This window comes from Tachyglossus aculeatus, chromosome 13 (assembly GCF_015852505.1).
Source record: "Tachyglossus aculeatus isolate mTacAcu1 chromosome 13, mTacAcu1.pri, whole genome shotgun sequence".
NCBI lineage: Eukaryota > Metazoa > Chordata > Mammalia > Monotremata > Tachyglossidae > Tachyglossus > Tachyglossus aculeatus.
In genome coordinates, this window is record NC_052078.1 from 7,170,932 (window position 1) to 7,192,365 (window position 21,434).

The 21,434-nt window shown below is 40.5% G+C and overlaps 1 protein-coding gene across 1 annotated transcript in view; it reads left to right on the top strand.

Annotated features, from left to right (window-relative positions):
• The window catches only part of RBM33 (RNA binding motif protein 33), a 122,109-nt gene that overhangs the window by 23,213 nt on the left and 77,462 nt on the right, over window positions 1-21,434 (top strand). Inside the window, exons 6-9 of the mRNA XM_038755872.1 lie at window positions 318-437; window positions 9,776-9,947; window positions 18,282-18,490; window positions 20,947-21,295. Of these exons, the coding sequence (XP_038611800.1) occupies window positions 318-437; window positions 9,776-9,947; window positions 18,282-18,490; window positions 20,947-21,295 (850 nt within the window). The remainder of the gene's footprint in view (window positions 1-317; window positions 438-9,775; window positions 9,948-18,281; window positions 18,491-20,946; window positions 21,296-21,434) is intronic.

Here is a 21,434-nt window from a genome sequence, read left to right on the forward strand (position 1 = left end):
GTAGGAGCTTAAAATGCTTTCCTCCAAACTTAACAAGAGCTTAGGGAATGATGGAAAAAGAGCTGCTAGTGCAGGAGCCCCAGAAATAGGAGCAGCGCACCACTCAGTTTCACTTAATGGTAAAGCCAAAACAATGGACTTTTTCCCACCCAGATTAATATGAAGATTTGTCTCTTCACACTATTATTACCCAGTTCCTGGTTCTCCATGTTAATTGGTGAGTAGCTCACCAGTGCAGGAACATGAATAAGAGTGGTGGAAAAACACATGAAAAATAGTATGCATGAGAGAAGCTTACTTTCTTTCATGACTATTAGGATGAAGAATGTGTACAGTCATATGGTGAACAGCAAGGGATGCAAGAGCAAGCAGACTATGTTGCTGAAGAGGAATTAGAGGAGATTCCTGATCCTCAAGCTGCTCCTGAATCTGATGAGGTATTTGTCTATCTCTTGGAAAGATTGAGGATGCAAAGAGTTGCTTGTGAAATGCAGATTTTAAAAAGTGGTAGGGAACAATATAGAATCACCACTGAAACTCCTCAGGTGCCCAGCTCTAACAATAGAGCAGTGTCTCCCCCCACCCCCCATACTCACACTTTCTCCCACCTATCCCCTTCTGCCAGTTCCAACTCCTTGAATGCACGTTCTTACCCCCACCATCTGTGAGACTCCCCTTCTTCCTGGAGAGGTGTAAGAATCAGGGACCTTGGTCTTTCGGTTTCTTATGATTGGGACTAGTCTCAACATTCTGAGGAATTATGTGCTAGAAGAATTTGAGAACTGTTCCTTTCTAGTGATGGCAAAACAGGACTTGCTTTGAGCACTAACCAAGTGTTTTTATTTGAGATTTGGTATTTCTGGCTGTGCGTCTGGCAAACTAATGGCATTTTAGTAAGGCTTTCAATACATCTGACGTAAAATGTGGTCTAAAAACTGACTAATTTTTTTCCACCCAAATTGCAGATTCAAGTTTCTTTCGGCTTAATAAACACTGTTCATCCATCACCTCACTAAATCCCAACCTTCAAATTTAATCGCCAAAAAAATTTCAAGGGCTTAGTTAGTGGGGTTTTATGCTATTGCCAGGATGGAATTTTGAAGAGGCATTTTAAAATTAGGAAGTCCTCAAATACTCTGCATGAATTTGGACTCTACACCCACACACTCCAAGAATCTGCATACAAAACTGTATTATTTTTACTGGAAGTTGGGATAGGCCATGTACATAGCACTTATCCTTCTTCTCCCTTGTCATGTGCCTGGCATAGCTTCCATGATAAGAAACAGCATGGTTTAATGGAAAAGACCTGGAGCCTGGGAATCAAACTACCTGCATTCTAATACCAGCTCTAAACCCCCTGCCTGCTGACTGACCTTGGGAAAGTCATTAAACTTCTCTTTGCCTCAGTTTCCTTGTCTGTAAAATGGGGATTCAATACTGTTTCCCTCCCACTTAAACTGTGAGCCCTGTGTGGCACAGGCACTGTGTCCAACCTGTTTATCTTGTGCCTACTCCAGTGCTTACTTAGCACATAGCACTTAACAAATGCCACAGTGATGATGATGATGGGGTAATGAAGAACCTGTGTTTCATAAAATGTGAAGACCTCAACTTGGAACTGAATTGAAGGGGCAAAAGTAATTTTTGGTGTATTTTTCCGTGTCAATGTGCTTGATATGTTATTGATGATCTGTTATTGCCTTTAACAACTAATCTGAAATAACTGGTTTAGTTTTTTGGTGTGATTATCTCCGAATTGCTGTGAAAGAACCATCTCTGCCCCTTGAAATCCTGTGGACATAAATGGCGTCTCTTAACTTTAACTTCCAATATAAATAATACAGTTTTGTAAGCAGAGTCTTGTGTTGTGTGAATGAATTGTCCAAATTATAAATAGTTGTGCCTAGTATTTGTGGACTTCTTAGTTTTAAAATACCTCATCAAAATTTCATCCCAAACCCCCAAAACTAAGCATTTCAAATTTTTTTGGTGATTAAATTTGTGACTTGGGATTTAATGAGGTAATGGGTGAATGGTTTTTATTAATCCCAAAGGAACTTGAATCTGCCTATGTACTAAGTAGGTAACTTCTGATTCAGTATTTTAAATAAGATCTTTGTTAGTCATATGTGTAATAATAAAACATTAATTATTTTCTGGAATGAAATATTTGAAAAATTAATTACCCTCAGTCATTTTTATTTTACGTTGTATATAGAGAATCTTGCCCTCTTTTTTCATTCTCCCTTCTCATTAGTGTTACTGAGCATCTAAAATGTGCAGGGAAACTGTATGAGACACTTGTGAACATGCTATAGAAATAAGTCACTGCTCCTGCCCTCTTAGTTTGTAATCTAATGGGGGAGATGAGCAGACAGAAATTGCAGATATCAAGTAGGAGTGAGTGCAAGAGCCTAGGTACAAATGACAACCAAAGTAGGCGATACCATATACATGAATATTAAAGGTGGTTGATGGTATGACATGAAGATGGAGAAGGGGATTAGTTGAGTACTGCCTCTTGGCAGAGGTGACTTGTTAGGCCTTGAAGGTGAAGAGGGATGTGGTTTCGTGAACTTGAGTGGGGAAGCAGATGCACACAGTGAAAAAAGTATGAGCAAATGAGTTAGAGAATTGATTGGCAAAAGTGAGGAGATTATCTTGAAGGGAGGTTGGGTGGGTGTAGTTGGAAAGGAGAGCAAATAGGTAAGGAGAGGGGACAGCTGTTGGAGAAATGTAAATTCACCTGATTATTGTTTCATGTGGAGGGAAATAAGTAGCCATTGGAGGTTTTTGAGGAGGGGAGTGATGCCTTTTGTATAGATGATCGAGGCAGTTGATTGTAGTATAGACTGAAAAGAGAGGCTGGAAGATTGAACTTAAAAAGAGAACTTGAGGTGGGGTTGTGTTTGTTTTGTTTTCCTTTTTGAAGGGCAGATGGGAGTGGGGATACATCCCTGTTTCTTTTTTGGAAGCAAGTACAAAATCATGCATTAGTCTTGTTACCAGTTCTCCTGGCACAGGGATCCAAAGGGAGGGAGAAGGGGTATTGCAACATAAGCAACCCAAGACTCTATTCTTTCCACTCGCTTACTGTGTGGTAAGTGTTGCCCATGGGAAAGCAACCGTTGATACTTTCACATTTATGCTCGTAACAATATCGCCTTTTCTGCCTCTCAGTCCTTCCCAGTGAAGGACATCATTGCCCCAATTCCTCCCCACCAAACTCTCGAGGTCTCTGTTCTTGGGATCAAGGCTAGTTACTTCATTAACTTTGTCGATTAACAGAGTGTGTTTGTTGTCGAGGTCAGTTACAGTCCTCCTTTCTTCATTTTGTAACTAGGCATTTCTGTGTGTGCTGGTGGTTGAGGCTGTTGCTGAGGGCAACTTTGTATTTTACACGTATTATAAATCTCCCGAGGAGAAACAAGCCGGTGGTAATCTTACTTTTCCTTTAGAGAAAATTCAGGCACAGGAATGTTCCTTTTTTGAAAAAAGTTTTTTGGTGTCTTGAAGTGAAAGGGTCTAATGCAAAGTGAATCCCTTAGTTCATTGCCCTGTACATAATAGGCACTCAGTAAATACCACTACCTGAGAGCTCTTCATTTTGGAAAATTAAACAGCTAAATTCATAATGAAGTAGACATTAGTAGCTTTATTTTTAAGCTCACAAAGGGATCTTGGAAATTGCTTTGATCACAGTTCAGCCTGGAAAATTTGGAACAAGCCAAATTACCTTGTGTAGGTAACATTTTTCTTTAGAGACTGAGTACTTCTTTGCTTACTGATTGGCTTAAAAGATTGTGGTGGACAGCTGCTGCTGGGAGTTGATGATGGTGGTCCAGCAGTACCACTTACCCACCTTAGCAACTCTTTAAAGGTCCCCTGAACTGGCAGTCAGGATGGCAAATATCAGGGAGTTAGAATAACCTCCTGTGCTCTAGGTTGAGGTGGATTTGTCAAGGTGGGGTTGGTAGAAGTCAACACTCTTGGGTGTATAACCTATTATCTATTTCATTAGACCATATTTTCTTAGACTGTTTAGTAGCTGACAGTTTTAATTGTGTTTATCTTAATCCTTGAAAATAGGCCAGCCAGTAATAGTATGTGGGTAAAGTGAAAGACGTGGTGATGAACTCGTGTATTAGTCCGTGAGTCATTTGAAATACCTTTATGATCAATGTGTCATTCATAAATTGCAGATTGGTAATCATGGACTAATTAAAATTCAGTAATTAGGAATTTCCTTAAAGGTTTCTTTCCCTTGTGTGGATTTCTTTACCAGTTTAGTTATTTGTTTTTATAAATTTGGGGGAGTTGAAGCATATTTTTTTCCCTATTTAAATCAAGCCCTGAAATGAAATGTCAAAATCCACTTCCTTCTCCTCTGCACCCTTGCTTTTTTTCCTCTTCTGAATTTTCTAATTGTTCATGGGCAGCTGATGCCGTCTAGGCTGGAATGCTGCCAAAGCCTGGTTGCTGGATATTTAAACTTTAAAGAGTCTTGGCTAGGACCAGATAGAAATATACAAAATATAGCCAACTCTTTTTAGATAGTAAAAATAATGGCAGTATTTAAGTGCTTCTTTTGGACCAAGCACTGTACTAAGAGCTGGGGTAGTAGATACAAGTATTCAGGTCAGGCACAGTCCCTGCCCCAACCAGAGTTTACATTTTAAGTATCAGGGAGAACAGGTATTGAGTCACCATTACAAATGGGAAAACTGGGCCCAAGAGAAGTCAAGTGACTTGCTCAGGGTCACACAGCAGACAAGGGGCAGAGCCGGTCTTAGACTTCAAGTCTTCTGACTCATGGACGCATGCTGTTTCCACAAGGCCACCCTACTTCTCTAGTTGAGACAGTTCTGCACTGAATCTTGATTCCTCTAAACCAAACTGAGACTCTCTAAAGTTTGTTACTTTATGGCAGGGCCAGGAAGCTAAGGTTGGAGATTTTTTGAAGCTGCCACAAAACCTCACTACAGCAAGATACTAGCCCTGAGTTGTTAGCAGAGGCAAGGTTACATGCCTTGACCAGTGGAATCTCCCCTCAACCTTGACATGTCATCTCATGTAATGCTCCTCCCCATCACCCAGCTTGATTCGTCATTTCTCTCACTGACCCAAGTACTTACATACCCTGCTGTCCGTTATTGACTAGGCCACAGTTAGTTGGATGACTTTCAGAAAATGTTTTTATTCTTCAGGGAAAGTTTTGTTCTTTCATTTTCTAGGCATTTGTATTTTTTCCTACACTTCAGAAATCATGCTAGTCCCCTGGGAGCAGTTACAAACCTGTTCAGACCAAGGTTTTGGAATCAAGACATAGAATCTTTCAGCTATAAAGGGTTAGTTATATCTTAGAAGTCTTCAACTTGCGATACTAATGTTCTTGGTCCAGTTGCTTTCAAACTAATCAGTTCTCCAAGAATAAAATAGAAAAAAATATAATTAGTCTAGAGTGTGTTAGAGGAATATCTGGAGTTCATAGTGGACTACAGCTGAATATGAAGCAACTGTTTGCTGATAGTCAAATGATACTGAATTATTTGAAGAGAATTGTGAAAACCTGGGAAGTAATTCCACAGTAGTCTATAGTTATCAGACTGTATTAGACTGTTTGGGTCCAATTTCGGTAAACCCATTGTAAGAGGGTGAGAAACTGGAGAAGAGCCACAGAAGACTATAGAGATATCAGAGAGATGAAAAAATAATTCCTCGGAGGAAAGGTAAAGAATTATAGTTGCTAGACTTGGAGATGAGAAGCCTAAGAGAGTGAATTTTAATAATATGATGTACTGTTAAGCGGAAGCTGACCACTTGTTTGCTTTGAAAGGAATGAGTTAAAGGTTTAAGCGAGATTGAGTTCAAGTAAAAACCTCTTGACTGTCAGGTTGCTTAAGCGTTGGAGTAAAATATCAAGGAAGGTTGTGAAAACGTAGGTCCTGACTACTTACAAAAGGGAGAAACAATATTCTGCGTTTGATAATTTTAAAAATTCGTCACTGGGAGGAAGGTGGGTGACCCTGGTGACCTCTTGTACTTCGCCTTCTCCAAATTCTGGGAAATACATAGCCTTTCGACATCATGAAATAACAATCCTTAGCACAGTGTATCAGTGAACATGCCTTTCCCTCACCTGTTTAAGGGGAGACATACCTTTAGAATGTTTTCCTTGTGCGCCCATCTTTTCCACTGTTTAACAAATTCAGTTTCAGCCATTTTTGAAATGGCTGCTATCATGTTTATCCGGTCCTTTTTCCTCAGCTGGGTTTTAACCCCAAGTCAATTTCATTCTTGTGAGAATTGGACACTTCAATTTTTAATACATTTTAGTATTTTGAGCATATGGTGTGGGGGTCCTTTCTGCAGTTCCATGTCACATGCTTCAGCAAACATTTTGCAAGCAACGCTGCTATAGAATTTTCCTCTTTTTCATTCAGACATCTGGCCAGTGTCCTTAATCAGATCGTAAGACCAAATAATGAATCCTGGCCTCTTTCCAGAGTAAGTAGTGCAGAGTTCTCTAGATTTTTATTGACATTTCAAGAGTGGCGAATAATAGCACATCAAAAGACATGAACAGTTTAATTGGGCTGTGTTATAAGCAGCATTGCTAGGGAGGTGTAACAAGTTTGGTAGTACAGTATGCAAAAATATGGACCTATTAGGTAGGCCCAAAAAACAAAGAAAAATCTGGGTAATTGTTTTCCGATTGATATACTAAGTGCTGTAGTAGATACAAGATAGGTCAGGCACAGTCCCTGTCTCACTCACATGGGGTTCACAGTCTAATTCATTCATTCATTCATTCAATCAATCGTATTTATTGAGTGCTTACTGTGTGCAGAGCGCTGTAGTAAGCGCTTGGGAAGTACAAGTTGGCAACATATACAGACGGTCCCTACCCAACAGCGGGTTCACAGTCTAGAAGGGGGAGACAGGCAACAAAACAAAACATATTAACAAAATAAAATAAATAGAATAAATATGTACAAATAAAATAGAGTATACAAACATATATACATATATACAGGTGCAGTGGGGAGGGGAAGGAGGTAACGCGGGGGGGAGGGAAGGGGGGAGAGGAAGGAAGGGGCTCAGTCTGGGAAGGCCTCCTGGAGGAGGTGAGCTCTCAGTAGGGCTTTGAAGGGGGGAAGAGAGCTAGCTTGGCGGAGCTAGCTTGGCGGATGGTGGATCCTCTAAGATCCGCCCTTTCTTCTCCATCCAAACCGCTACCCTGCTCGTTCAAGCTCTCATCCTATCCTGTCTGGATTACTGTATCAGGCTCCTCTCCAATCTCCCATCCTCCTGTCTCTCCCCTCTTCAGTCCATACGTCACGCTGCTGCGTGGATTGTCTTTGTCCAGAAACGCTCTGGGCATGTTGCTCCCCTCCTCAAAAATCTCCAGTGGCTACCAATCAACCTGCACATCATACAGAAACGCCTCACACTCGACTTCAAGGCTGTTCATCACCTCGCCCCCTCCTACCTCACCTCCCTTCTCTCCTTCTACGGCCCAGCCCGCACCCTCCGCTCCTCTGCCGCTAATCTCACCGTGCCTCATTCTCTCCTGTCCCGCCGTCGACCCCTGGCCCACGTTATCCCCCAGGCCTGGAATGCCCTCCCTCCTCACATCCACCAAGCTAGCTCTCTTCCTCCCTTCAAGGCCCTACTGAGAGCTCACCTCCTCCAGGAGGCCTTCCCAGACTGAGCCCCCTCCTTCCTCTCCCCCTCCTCCCCCTCTTTTTCCCCTCTGCCTTACCTCCTTCCCCTCCCCACAACACCTGTATATATGTATGTATTTATTACTCTATTTATTTTACTTGTACATATTTATTCTATTTATTTTATTTTGTTAGTATGTTTTGTTTTGTTCTCTGTCTCCCCCTTCTAGACTGTGAGCCCACTGTTGGGTAGGGGCCGTTTCTATATGTTGCCAACTTTTGTACTTCCCAAGTGCTTAGTACAGTGCTCTGCACACAGTAAGCGCTCAATAAATACGATTGAATGGATGAATGAATGTGGGGGGGGGAGGGTATTCCAGGCTGGGGGATGACGTAGGCCAGGGGTCTATGGCGGGACAAGCGAGAACGAGGCACAGTGAGATTAGCGGCAGAGGGAACATAATTTAATCCTTATTTTACAGATGGGAACTGAGGCCCAGAGTGAAAAGTTAAGTGACTTGCCTAAGGTCACATAGCAGGCAAATGGCAGAGCTGGGAATAGAACCCAGGTCCGCTGACTCCAAAGCCTGCGCTCTTTCCACTAGGCCACATTACTTCCCAATAATAATAGTAATAATAATAATTATGGTATTTGTTAAGCACTTACTATGTGCCAGGCACTGTACTAAGTGCTGGGGTGATGCAAGCAAATGGGGTTGAACACAGTCCCTGTCCCACATGGAGCTCACAGTCTCAATCCTCATTTTACAGATTAGGTAACTGAGGCACAGAGAAGTGAAGTGACTGGCCCAGGGTCACACAGCAGACAACCCCAATAGGAATTCTGTATAACATGCTTGGAAAGTTTTGTACTCTGGGCAGATTGTAAGCAGGCAGGCACACCCTTTAACTATTAAAAAAAAAAAACCAACTATGGGATTCTCAACATCTGCTCGATGGAGTTTTATAACTGCTGAGAATAAAGGGCACATCACAATAACTGAAAACATGACCATTAAAATACTAGGAAAAAATAGTTATGTTTAACACTCTCAGGGGTTATTTAAAATGTACAGATCACACAAATCAGTTTTCTTTAAATTATATTCTTCCTTTCGCATAAAGGTTCCATCAACTTTCCAGCTTGGTGAAACACATACTGTTTCCTCTCCAACCTGCAAGTAGAAAGAGAGTCAACTGTCCAATTGCCTAATCTCTTTAAATAATATCAGCAAGGAGATAGGTATCCTAAAACTTAGGTCATAGATCTCCCTCTCTAGTCTGTAAACTCACTGTGGGCAGGGAAGGTGTTTACCAACTCCTTTATACTGTACTCTCCCAAGTGCTTGGCAGGGTACTCTGCACACAGCAAGTGCTGAAAATACAAACGATTGATCATTTAATGTGTTTTTACTGGCCCCAAATTCACTTTTAAAGTTCCTGATGCTGTTCTCTATTAGGGCAAACTCAACATTTATAACAGCCAGTGTTAACATAAATCAGGAGTTACGTTTCTCAAAATTGTGAGCCTCCACCTTGGAAAAGGGACCTTGTCCAGCCTGATTATCTTCTATCTACCCTGGTAGTTATTGCAGTGCCTTGGCTGTAGTAAGTGTTTAACATATGCCATAATTATTATTAACCTCAAATTACAGAAAACTCAGGCCTTAGTTCTCATATCTTAACCAGCAACACAAACGTGCGCGAAACCGTTTCTCCTGACACCCCATTAAACGCACCAAATCCAGACCTGTCCTGAGGAAAAACCGTTCTCTAATTTTTTAATACATAAAGAAAGCTTGTGTTTTAGATTTGGATTGTGAGCCCTTCCCCAGGGAGTGTCTAATTCCCACCTCTCTGTGTTCTTTCCTAGCACTTAGTTCAGTGTTCTGCATGCAGAAAGTGCTTAATATATATTATTACTACTATTATTACTATTACTAATGTGGAAGAACTGGTTCTATGCAATTTTAAAAATAGTTTGGTATTCAAGCATATTTCTCACTTCATGTATCGTGTTTTTGTTCAGCATGTAATCATTAATGTAAAATAATTTTGGTTTCACTGTATAATATAACTTTGTTTTAATGTACACTCTAATACAGGCAGCTATTGAAACTTTGGAACTTCAAAAGGAAACAAAGGAGGAATCTGATGAAGAGGAGGAAGATGACGAAGAATCTGGTCGAATACGATTCAAAACTGAACGTAAAGAAGGAACTATCATTAGACTTTCAGATGTTACCAGAGAGAGAAGAAACATTCCAGAAACTTTGGGTAACATTCACAGCCTATTTTTCCTATATAGAAAGAAAACTGGCTTTGTGTTTTGTGTTATACGGCTTAAACTTAAAAAAAAACCAACGACTTTAAAACATCGCCTCAAACCTATATTGTGGAGAAATAGGATTTCATTTAGTGCTAATTTTGTCATATGTATACTCCCTACTATCACTTATCAGATATAGCCATTAAAAATATACTCTATTGACTTGGGATTTTATCTGTTGGAAAAGACCAAATTAAAAAAACTTGTTTCAACCCTTATTTTTTGAGATGTAGGAGCAGCAGTGTGATTTAGTGACTGAGCATTGACCTCACAACACATCAGAGTCTCAAGCCCTAGTTGGTATTTGTGCTCCTTGGATAATGAATGGGAAAGCTTGGTCTTTGGTTTCTCCATCTGTACAAAGGGCGTAGTGTTTGGAATCAGATTGAGCTTGGCTGCAGAAGTGTTTGAATTATAGAAATGCTGCTGGCATCAGTCAAGAGACAAATTTGCCTTGCGGCTGGGGAAACCCCTCAGTGTTGTAACATTCATTCTGTTCCATCTTCTCCTTTCCTCTTCACTTCCACCTGGTGTGGGTAGGTTTAGGAAATCCTAGATTGTGAGAGTGCTGACCTTGTGCACCACACTATTACATGCCAGGCTTTCAAGTGCTTTTGGCCTGAGGTAGATACAAGTTAATCAGGTCCCATGTGGGGCTCACAGTTTGCTAGGACGTAGAACAGGTATTGAACTCCCATTTTGCAGGTGAGGGAACTGAGCCACAAAGTCACACAGCTGGTACGTGGCGGAGCCAGGTTTAGAACCCAGTTCCTCCGACTCCCAGGCTTGTGCTCTTTCCACTAGGCCATTGGGAATGGAAAGCATTTCATTCATTCATTCAATTGTATTTATTGAGCGCTTACTGTGTGCAGAGCACTGTACTAAGCGCTTGGGAAGTACAAGTTGAAGCAGAGTCCCCACTCTCAGAACTGTACCATCAGTAAAAGATTGGAGGGAAGTACTTGGCCACAAATTGTAAGGCCGACTTCTTACAATGTGCTACCAACTGTAAATGGGGAGAGAGCGTGCTGCATGATTGTTAGGGTGGCATTTTTGAAAGTTCCAGAAGTTATTGTGGAATTTTTGTAGAGAAAGGCTGGAATCAAATTTAATGAATAGTCATTTGCTCCATCCTCTTCATCTCCTGGGCTGGAAGCCCCTTGGGAATGGTCACGAAGCTTGGCTTGGCATTTCCTTTGGAGGTACAATCTGGGTCCCCACAGCCCTAGAGCCACTTTGAGTACTGGGTTGGGGGTGTGAGAGATGCTTTTTTGGCAGCATTGTGTAAAAAGAGAGTTGATTAGACTTTTAGACTGTGAGCCCACTGTTGGGTAGGGACTATCTCTATATGTTGCCAGTTTGTACTTCCCAAGCGCTTAGTACCGTGCTGTGCACATAGTAAGCGCTCAATAAATACGATTGATGATGATGATGATGATGATAGACCTCTGAGTAACCATCACAACACATCCCCCTGCAGCTCTTTCTTCTCCAAATATTGTCTCAGCATTTCTGACCAGACAGGAAATATCAGTGCTTAGAACAGTGCTTTGCACATAGTAAGTGCTTAACAAATGCCATCATTATCATTATGTCTACCAACTCAGTTATACTATAGTCCCCCGAGTGCTTAGTACAATGCCCTTCATGTAGTAAGCTCTTAATTAGTACCATTGATAATGATGACTTTAATATAGAACATCAGTAGATAGGTCCAAATGCATTATGGAGTTGGCACTTCTAGGAAATCAGAAAACTAGGAATTTTTTTTAAACTTAATTTTTAAGCCCCTTTCCTTTTACTGCTTTGTATTGACTTCTGTACTCTCTCTTTAATTCCTTCCGGGAATGTGGAAATTTATAGCTTTTTTGTATCCCAGTTATCTATATTAAAAAAAATGAAGGGTCTAAGCTCTTGAAAACCAAAGGTGGCAATAAAGTGCCTTGCAACTGTAATACAGGGATTTTCCTAACGGCGAGCATTAATTATTTGCCCTTATTATCATGTTCTTTAAAATTTAGTAGTTGCATTTATTGATCTCCACTTGGTGCTTGGGAAGTAAAGAATAGCAAAATACCCTGCCCAGGAGGAGCTTACACTTTAAGGGGTGTGACAAGCATCAAGCTACTTACAACTAGAGTGACCAGAGTAAATAAAAGAGCAGACATAAGGGCTAAAGAAGGTACAGATAAGTTATTTTGAGCAAAATGTAATAATTTGAAATGTAGGCAGTACATTGAGAACATCATAGAAATAAGGATAAATGATGAGTGTTGTTAAAGCCAAAGCAACTCTGAGGTAACTTCATTATGCTTGAAATATTGGCACTATTTATAAACTTAGATGAAAAGTTTGCTTAGGATCTCATTTCTAGTGACAGGTTTCTGTTTTTCAGATATATATATATATGTATATAAAATATGTGTGTGTGTATGTAATCAGTTAAGTTATCTGATTATAGTGTAAAAGTTTGCTTAGAATCTCATTTCTAGTGACAGCTTTCTGTTTTTCAGATATATATCTATATATAGATATATATAGATATATATAGATATAAAATATGTGTGTATGTAATCAGTTAAGTTGTCTGATTATAGTGTGTAAAACTGTTTACTTTTGGAAATATGATTAAACAGTGCTGTTACAAGAATAACAATATGTCTTCTAAAATGACATGTACTTATGTTGAGTCTCTTTAAATTAGATGCAAATTAAAATTACCAAATGCTATATAGCTGAGCAGTGGTAAGGGTAAATAAATTGGAAGAACTTGGGAGCAGTAGATTCTCTGCATATTATTAATCATTCATATTTACTGAGTGCTTTCTGTGTGCAGAGCATTGTACTAAGTGCTTGGGAGAGTACAGTGTAACAGGGCTGGTAGACAGTTTCCCCGCCCACAATGAGCTCTGTCTAATCAGGGGAAACATATTAATATGAGTAAAATATGAATATGTATGTATGTGCTGTTGGGCCGAGGGAGGTGGAATAAAGGGTGCACAGAAGGGAGTGGTAAAAGAGGAAATGAGGGCTTAGTCAGGGAAGGCCTCTTGGAGAAGATGTGCCTTCAGTAAGGCTTTGAAGTTAGGGAGAGTAATTGTCGGATATGAAGAGGAAAGGTGTTCTAGGCCAGAGGCAGGACGTGGGTGAGAGGTTGGCAGCGAGATAGACCAGGTACAGTGAGTAAGTTGTCATTAACAGTGCTCTGCACACAGTAAGCGCTCAATAAATACGATTGAATGAATGAATGAATGGTGTGTGCAGAGAGCAGCATGATGTGGTAGGAGAGAGCAAGGTGGTTGGTGCTTTATTTTACTTGTACATATTTACTATTCTATTTATTTTGTTAATGATGTGCGTATAGCTTTAATCCTATTTGTTCTGACACCCGTCCACATGTTTTGTTTTGTTGTCTGTTTCCCCGTTCTAGACTGTGAGCCCGTTGTTGGGTAGGGACCGTCTCTTTATGTTGCCGACTTGTACTTCCCAAGCGCTTAGTACAGTGCTCTGCACACAGTAAGCGCTCAAAAAATACGGTTGACTGAATGAATGTGGAGGTGGATGGGCAACCACGGGAAGTTAATAAGCAGTGTGGAAACGTGGACTGAACATTTTTGTAGGAAAATAACCTGGGCAGCAGAGAGAAGTATGTACCGGAGTGGGTAAAGACAGAAGGCAGGGAGGTCAACAAGGAGGCTAATAATAATAATAATAATAATAATAATAAGAATGGCCTTTATTAAGCACTTACTATGTGCAAAGCACTGTTCTAAGCGCAAGGGAGGTTACAGGGTCATCAGGTTGTCCCTCGTGGGACTCCCAGTCTTAATCCCCATTTTACAGATGAGGTAACTGGGGCACAGAGAAGTTAAGTGACTTGCCCAAAGTCACACAGCTGACAGTTGGCGGAGCCGGGATTTGAACCCATGACCTCTGACTCCAAAGCCCGGGCTCTTTCCACTGAGCCATGCTGCTGATACAGGCATTAAGGTGGGATAGGGTAAGCGCTTGGATTAACACAGTAGCACTTTGGGTGGAGAGGAAAGGGCGGATTTTAGCTATGTTGCGAAGGTTGAACCGGCAGGATTTAATGATAAATTTAATGTAATAATAATGATGGTATTTGTTAGCGCTTACTATATGCAAAGCACTGTTCTAAGCGCTGGGGAGGTTAAAAGGTGATCAGGTTGTCCCACCGGGGGCTCACAGTTTTAATCCCCATTTTACAGATGAGGTAACTGAGGCCCAGAGAAGTTAAGTGACTTGCCCAAAGTCACACAGCTGACAGTTGGCGGAGCCTGGATTTGAACCCATGACCTTTGACTACAAAGGCTGGGCTCTTTCCACTGAGCCACGCTGCTTCTCTATTATGTGCTTCTCTAACGCTTCTCTAATATGTGGGTTGAATGAGAGAGAAGAGTCAAGGCTAGCTCCAGTCACATGATGGGGGACCAAATGGGCCAAAGGACGAGGAAAGCTGGGATGAGAGAGCTATAGAAAGAGAGGGACAAAGGAATAAGAGAACCACGAAGGGATTTGAGAACAGAGAAAAGGAAAGAGGAGAAGAAATTCAAAGGAGTAGCTGTTGAAAAGGAAGAATAAAAAACGGAAGAGCTGGAGAAAGTTACAGAGACGAGGAAGACAGATCAGGAAAGTAAATCCCTAATAGGTGTTTTAGCAAAAATGGTATCAAATTAAACTGCATGTTCTGTAAGTGCCATTTTCTAATCCCCTGCTAATTGTACTTAAGTGCTAACAGAAAAAAATATTACCATCATTATATTAATTTTTAGACTTCGTGCTGGAAGGGAGGATTGTGGAACTGTGAATAATTCAGTAAAGCAAAGTATGGGGTTTTATGGTTGTGGGAAAATTACAACCTAAATTCATTCACTTTATTCCCCTCTGAAGAAGGAGCCTGGATTTTTAAAAACTGCATCTTTATCTTCATTTTAGTTATCTCCTAGCTTTGTTCCTTGCTTCAGTTAGCTTGTAAAATAGCTTTTAGAAAAGGCATTTATGGGTGAAGTTTTATTTTGAGATGAAATATGCATATAAAAATAATTTTACATCAGTTTGGTACTGGCCCAACAATCACACCAAATTATGTGTGTGTGAATATCATTCTTCTATTCTTCTCTGGAGGCTGTGTTTTTTAAACAGACGTTGCTAGGTAAAACTTTTGTTGTATAGAGCTACATCTTTTTACTTTAAAATCTGGACATAGTTCAGGAAACACTTAAAGGGAAATTAACATTTCAGTTGAAGTTACAAACGTAATTTCCATCCTGTCACATTTTGGTGACCTTTTGTGACAGATTGTCTCAATTGGAGGAAAGCATTCTTTCTTGCTGATTAAAGATGTCATTTGAAACCATTTTATTACTAGAGATAGTGAAATTAATCTTGACACTTAGAGCCACTAGAAAAATAATTGCTGATTCACTGCAGAAACTGGTTACGTGAACAAATTGTGTGGTTAAGATTATTATTAACCAGCACACCTTTTAGATGTAAATTAAATTTTATTTTAGTGAGAAAGTTTTTTGGGGAGGTACCATTTCCTAAGAAAATGTGACGTATTTGAGGCTCATAATGAAAATAAAATAGGCTTTGGGTAAAAAATTGGGGAAAAAAACTATATACCTTCTCCATAATGTCTTTCCAAGGTAACTTTGTGGAGTTTAGCTTTACCTCATCATATATGTTAATACATTTAATTTGTTTAATATTTTAAATATTACGTCAGTAAATAGCTTAATCAGAAAAAAAAAACAAGGCAAAAAAGGGCACTCCTGAGCCTAAAACATCCCAGAGCTGCCAGCGAGCTCTCCTTGGGAATTGATTTCAATTTGGGCTCTGTGTTAATGTAGGTGTGAAAAGCCTTCCTATTAGATAAGATTTACTGTAAATGTAAACTGTAGAATAGTTACAGGTGCTGAGGAGTATTCAACTTTAGATCTGGAATTTGGTCCAGTCTCACTTAAAGATTGGAATAAGTTTGCCGTTTGACGCATGAGGGTCTTATTCCTAAACATGAATGTGATGTTTTCTGTTGAAATCAGAACAACGTAGGCAGTTTAAAATGGAGTCTTGATTTTAAATTATTGTTTTGTGCCTAATTGTGGTTGTTTTAAGACTTTATTATTCTCGACAGCTTCAGTCATGCTGATAGAAAATGTGAGAGAATCCTACTGGTTCTAGCAGTGGACAAAGCAGTAGACGTCGTCTGATCTCATTTTAAAAGATGCTCAGAGCAGATGTACTGTTTTATTGAAGCTTGTTGAGACATGGACAGCTACCTACCTGGCTCATTGTTGGCAGGGAATATGTCTGTTTATTATTATATTGTACTCTCCCAAGTGCTTAGTACAGTACTTTGCACACAGTAAGCTCTCAATAAATACGACTGAATGAATGAATGAACGAACTGTAGAGTGGACTGCTGCTTGGCCTTTACTACAGACTATAGTTATATTTGAAATATAACTAGAGAAGCAGCATGGCTCAGTGGAAAGAGCCCGGGCTTTGGGAGTCAGAGGTCATGGGTTGAAATACCGGCTCCGCCAATTGTCAGCTGTGTGACTTTGGGCAAGTCACTTAACCTCTCCGTGCCTCAATTACCTCATCTGTAAAATGTAGAAGACTGTGAGCCCCCTGTGGACAACCTGATCACCTTGTAACCTCCCCAGTGCTTAGAACAGTGCTTTGCACATAGTATGCGCCTAATAAATGCCATTAAAAAAAAAAATATATATATATATATATATAACATGGCTCTGATATGCCTAACTGGTATGGGGGAGTCTTTGGGAATCTGGTCTCCTCTCTAAAACCCCTTCCAAACTCTCCTAGTAGGGAATGCAAATTCCCCTTTTCCACTGGGGCTCTTGTTGTTCCTCATTTGCACTCAGCTCCAGAAGCTGGAGGCCTGTGCAGAGCTGTATTCTCTTCCATCCGCTTTCATCCCCTTTGCCCACTTGCCAGGGCCTGCTTCCTGGCAGCTTCAGCCCCATCATGTTGCCACAGACTGCAACAAATGGATCCCTGACTTCTCAATGCCACCAGGAAATGGCCTCACTTCAGCCTTTCTTTAAAAAAATAAGATAAAAACAACAACACAAACAGAGGTGTCAGGAACCAGCATTCAACAAGGATATAGTGGGCCACATTATAACAGGATTCTAGTTTACAGATATCTCAAGGTGAGGCAAAGGGCCCACCACTTCTAAATTCGCACCCAGTTTCAGCTTTATAACATATTGGTTTCAACTCTATAATTCCAGCCTCCATTATGGCACCAGCTCTGGGAACACAGGCAGTAGGGTAGAAGGGTCCATGGGAGTCATAGGGAAATGGGAAAGCAATTTAAAATTCTACAGTGGGGGAAGAAGTTGAGATGATGGGTGAGGGGTGGAACAGGAGAGGCCAGAAGGTTGTGAGGGCTACCTGATCACCAGGTGGAATTTCCAGGGAGGATTGACATGTCCATTTTACCTTGTTTTATGGCAGTTATTAAGCACTGACTATGTGCTGAGCACTGTACTAAGTGCTGGGTTAGGTAAGAGATAATCAGCTTGTCCACGGTCCATGTCCCATGGTTTTAACCCCCACTTGATAAATGAGGTAATTGAGGCACAGGGAACTTAAGTGACTTGCCCAGGGTCATACAGCGGACATGTGGCAAGAGCTGGGATCTGAACCCAGGATCTTTGACTCTCAGGCCCTTGATTTTTCCACAAGGTCATACTACTGCTCAGTGAAGTAGAATTCAGCTTCCCTACATGGAACTTCTCTGACTCCATATAAATGCATTAATGTATTTCGATTACCTATATGATATGGGATCATTTTGGTTAAGAATAGGTTATCTAACCCTAGTTCTGTAATCAGTCTGTCAGTTATTATGTTGTTCCTGTGAGAAGATTGGTTCTGACTTTGTTTCAACTTCATATAAAATTTTCAGGAAGCAATTGTCATAAGTCTGAGGACTGCCTGCATTTTAAATTTGGCAGTGGATATTTTGTATTTTGTAAAAAGAAGGAAAAATGTGTCTCTACTGAAATATTCATCTACTGCCCTCCCCATCCCTCATTCCTCCCCCTCCCAAAAGGTAATACATAATAATCAATAATAAGATAATTGGTTTTGCTGTGGCTAGAATTCTATGACCTATGTCAGTTTGTGATTGTCATGTATGATGTGATTATTCCAAATTCCCCACCATTAGTTAAGTTTAGCTGCCCAGCAGGAGCCTAACATATATGTGTCTTTTGAAATAGAACTTTCTGCAGAAGCCAAAGCTGCATTACTTGAATTTGAGGAAAGGGAACGGCAACACAAGCAGGGCCGCTATGGCTCACGAAGAGGTGGAAGAAGAGGAGGCTCCGTAATGTGTCGTGGAGTGGGTGATCAGAGAAGAGATAACAGTGAACGAGGAAGAATGAAAGACCACAGGCCAGCTTTGCTACCTACACAGCCTCCTGTAGTGGTAATGTTTGGGTTTTTTGAATAATGATTTTTATGATGTGTTTTATTGAATTGATACATAGTTCCAGTATTAAGCGTTCACTATGTGCCAAATTCTGGGACAGACAAGATAATCAGATCAGACACAGTCTCTGTTCCACACATGGGACTCAGTCTAAGGGGTAGGGAGAGTGGGTTTCTTTCTCCACTTTACAGATGAGGAATCTGAGACACAGAGAGGGTAAGTGACTGGTCTGAGATCACACAGCAGGTAAATGGAGCCAGGACTAGAACTCGGATCTCCTTACTTCCAGTCCTCTGCTCTCCACCAGTCCACGCTCCTTCTGCAGCTGATTTTTTTAACACCAAAAACAAATATAATGAAGAAAAGCTGTATACATTGATAAACAGGAATAGAGTGTTTCCACTCTATGCTTTTGAAATATCAAGTGACTTGTATTCTTAGAAAAATGTCGCCCTTCCCCCAAATACCCAGAACGAAAGAAAGACCCTTTGCACTTCTTTCACATCTTTTAACTTTAAAGATTGGAGAATTTCTATATAATGAATGTAGGTAAGAATTGCTTGTCAGGTTGTAGAAGGATAAACTATACTAGATAGCATCAACTAGACTTCCAGTAGTAATAGTCAGGCAAGTTACAGAAGTTAAGGATTTTCTCCAAATAACATAGATTTTAAGATAAAATCAAAAGGCAGATTCAAAAGTGGTTACCTTTAGCTCAGTTTCTCTCACAGGAAGTTCCATCACATTTTTAAAAATCCTCATCTGATTTTTGCATCTCTTATAGGGATTATGTAAATTGCTATGTCCATTAATGGGATGGCAGCTTTTATTGTAATGGCTATTTGATATACTGTCAGTCAGGTTTTTGCCTGTAGGATTTTGGTGGGGGGCAAATTGAGGTCAGGTGATCTGATTTAGAAGTAGTTGGCTCAGTGGTAAATAGAAGATATGAAAATATAACTTGATTGTAGCTACAGATTGCTAGTAGGTGGCACTAAAAATATTTCCAATCTGAGCCTAAATATTTTATAAATAATTAATACAAATTTTCATCATTCAATCTACTGCTAACATTTTCACATTTGTTCTTGGTCTAATGTACACATTTTTGAGCTAGAGCATATCTGTCCACTTCAATTTTAAATCTCCTCTGTGATATGCAGAGTTGGAACATTCCAGGGAATCAAAGCTATTTTAGTTTGTGTTTTTCTTTTTTAGTCTACATTGAAATCTTTATGGATTGATCCCACCAAGCATGAATTTTCAAGGGTAGATCCAGCTGAACAATTATGCCTGGTATTCAGGATGTGCCCCCCCCCCCCCCCCCCCCAACAAAATACACACTAAATTCAATAAAATAGCATAATTTAGGTGAAGTATTTTAAAATATTTACCTTTGAAAGCATCACTGGAAAATATGTATGTTGGTGTGATGGAAGAGAACAGAGGCATGCAGAGTGATTATGACATTATAGTGACACTTATAAATTGTTTGTTCAGGTGAGGGCTTTGCATTGAAGTGTCTCTAAAATCAGAACCAGCCAAAACCAAGCTTTGGGGTTTTCTTCCCATTGCTGATTCCAATTTTAAGCAATTTTAACCTTTTCTTGAGTGCTCACTTCTTGCCAAATTTTCTGTATTGAATATACATATCTTTTCACTGGGAAAAAAGAAGTGATGGGCGCTTTATGCACACAGCAAATCCAAAACTTTATTTTGGTTGCCATATTTTTGGAATCTCCCTTTGTGTCTCCCAGTTTCCATCTTCCTCCCTACTAGCCCCACAATCTTCCTGGCTCCCTCCTAGGCTCTTAACCCTTTGCATACCTCTGTGATTCCATTCTCCTTCCTGGAGTCCTTGATTCTTAATCCAGCCAGTTCTCCCATAGCAGATTTTGGCTAGAATGCTGAGAATGAATTAAATGACCCAAAATGCCCATCTCTCTGGATAGAGCATGTTTCAGTGATGAGAGAAATGGTTGTGCCAGTTGCATTGGCCAGAGAGGGTTTAATGTGAATTTTCCATAACTCGGTGTTTTGTCCAGAATGTATCCCTTTTGTAATTGGAGATCTGACTCTCTGTCTATTATGTGTGGTGATAAATTGTCTTCAACTGTGAAAATCTGGGTAATGTATTTGAAAATTATATGCCACTAGCTAAGTTTTATTGAATGCCCATTTTGGACAATGCCCTTTACTAAGGGGTTCTTTTTCCTTTAACATACCCCATGCCAGATTTTTTTTTCACTTTCAAAGTGATCTATACTAGTAAAAGGAATTAAGCTGCAAAATGTGGGATGTAAAGGCATTTTCCAAGTAGTAATTTTGCTTCTAAATTTTTTTTTTGGGGGGGGGAGGGGGGTTGGTAGGTCGAGGGGAGCAAATCAGTATTTTTTAGTTTTCTTTCCTAAAACGTTCATTGGTATGTTTGGATTTCCTTGTGACTTTTCCAGACTCATTCACCAAGGCTAATTCCTCCACCCCAGTCTCAGCCCCAACCTCAGCCTCAACCTCAGCCTCAGCCCCAGCCCCAGCAACAACCTCCGCCCCCACCTCCACCTCCTCCACCTCCTCCTCCTCAACAGCAGCAGCCTATTAGAAGTCTATTCCAGCAACAACAGCTGCAACCTCTGCTCCCCTTGCAGCACCCACACCATCCTTCGCCTCCTCAAGCGATGCACATGCCACCCCAAATGGAAACCCCTAGAATAATGATGACGCCTCCTCCCGTGACACCCCAGCAACCGAAAAACATCCATATAAATCCGCACTTCAAAGGGAACGTAGTCACCCCAGTTCAAGGTGAGTTTTCTGAACAGTTCCAGGCTCTGGGGGAGTGGTGGTGCTGTAAATTATTGTGCTCCCATTGGAAGTTTCTGTGTTTTTGTTTTTTTCTGCATTTCTTTTGGCCTCAGGGCTTCTTTTGGCCTCTCGCTTCACA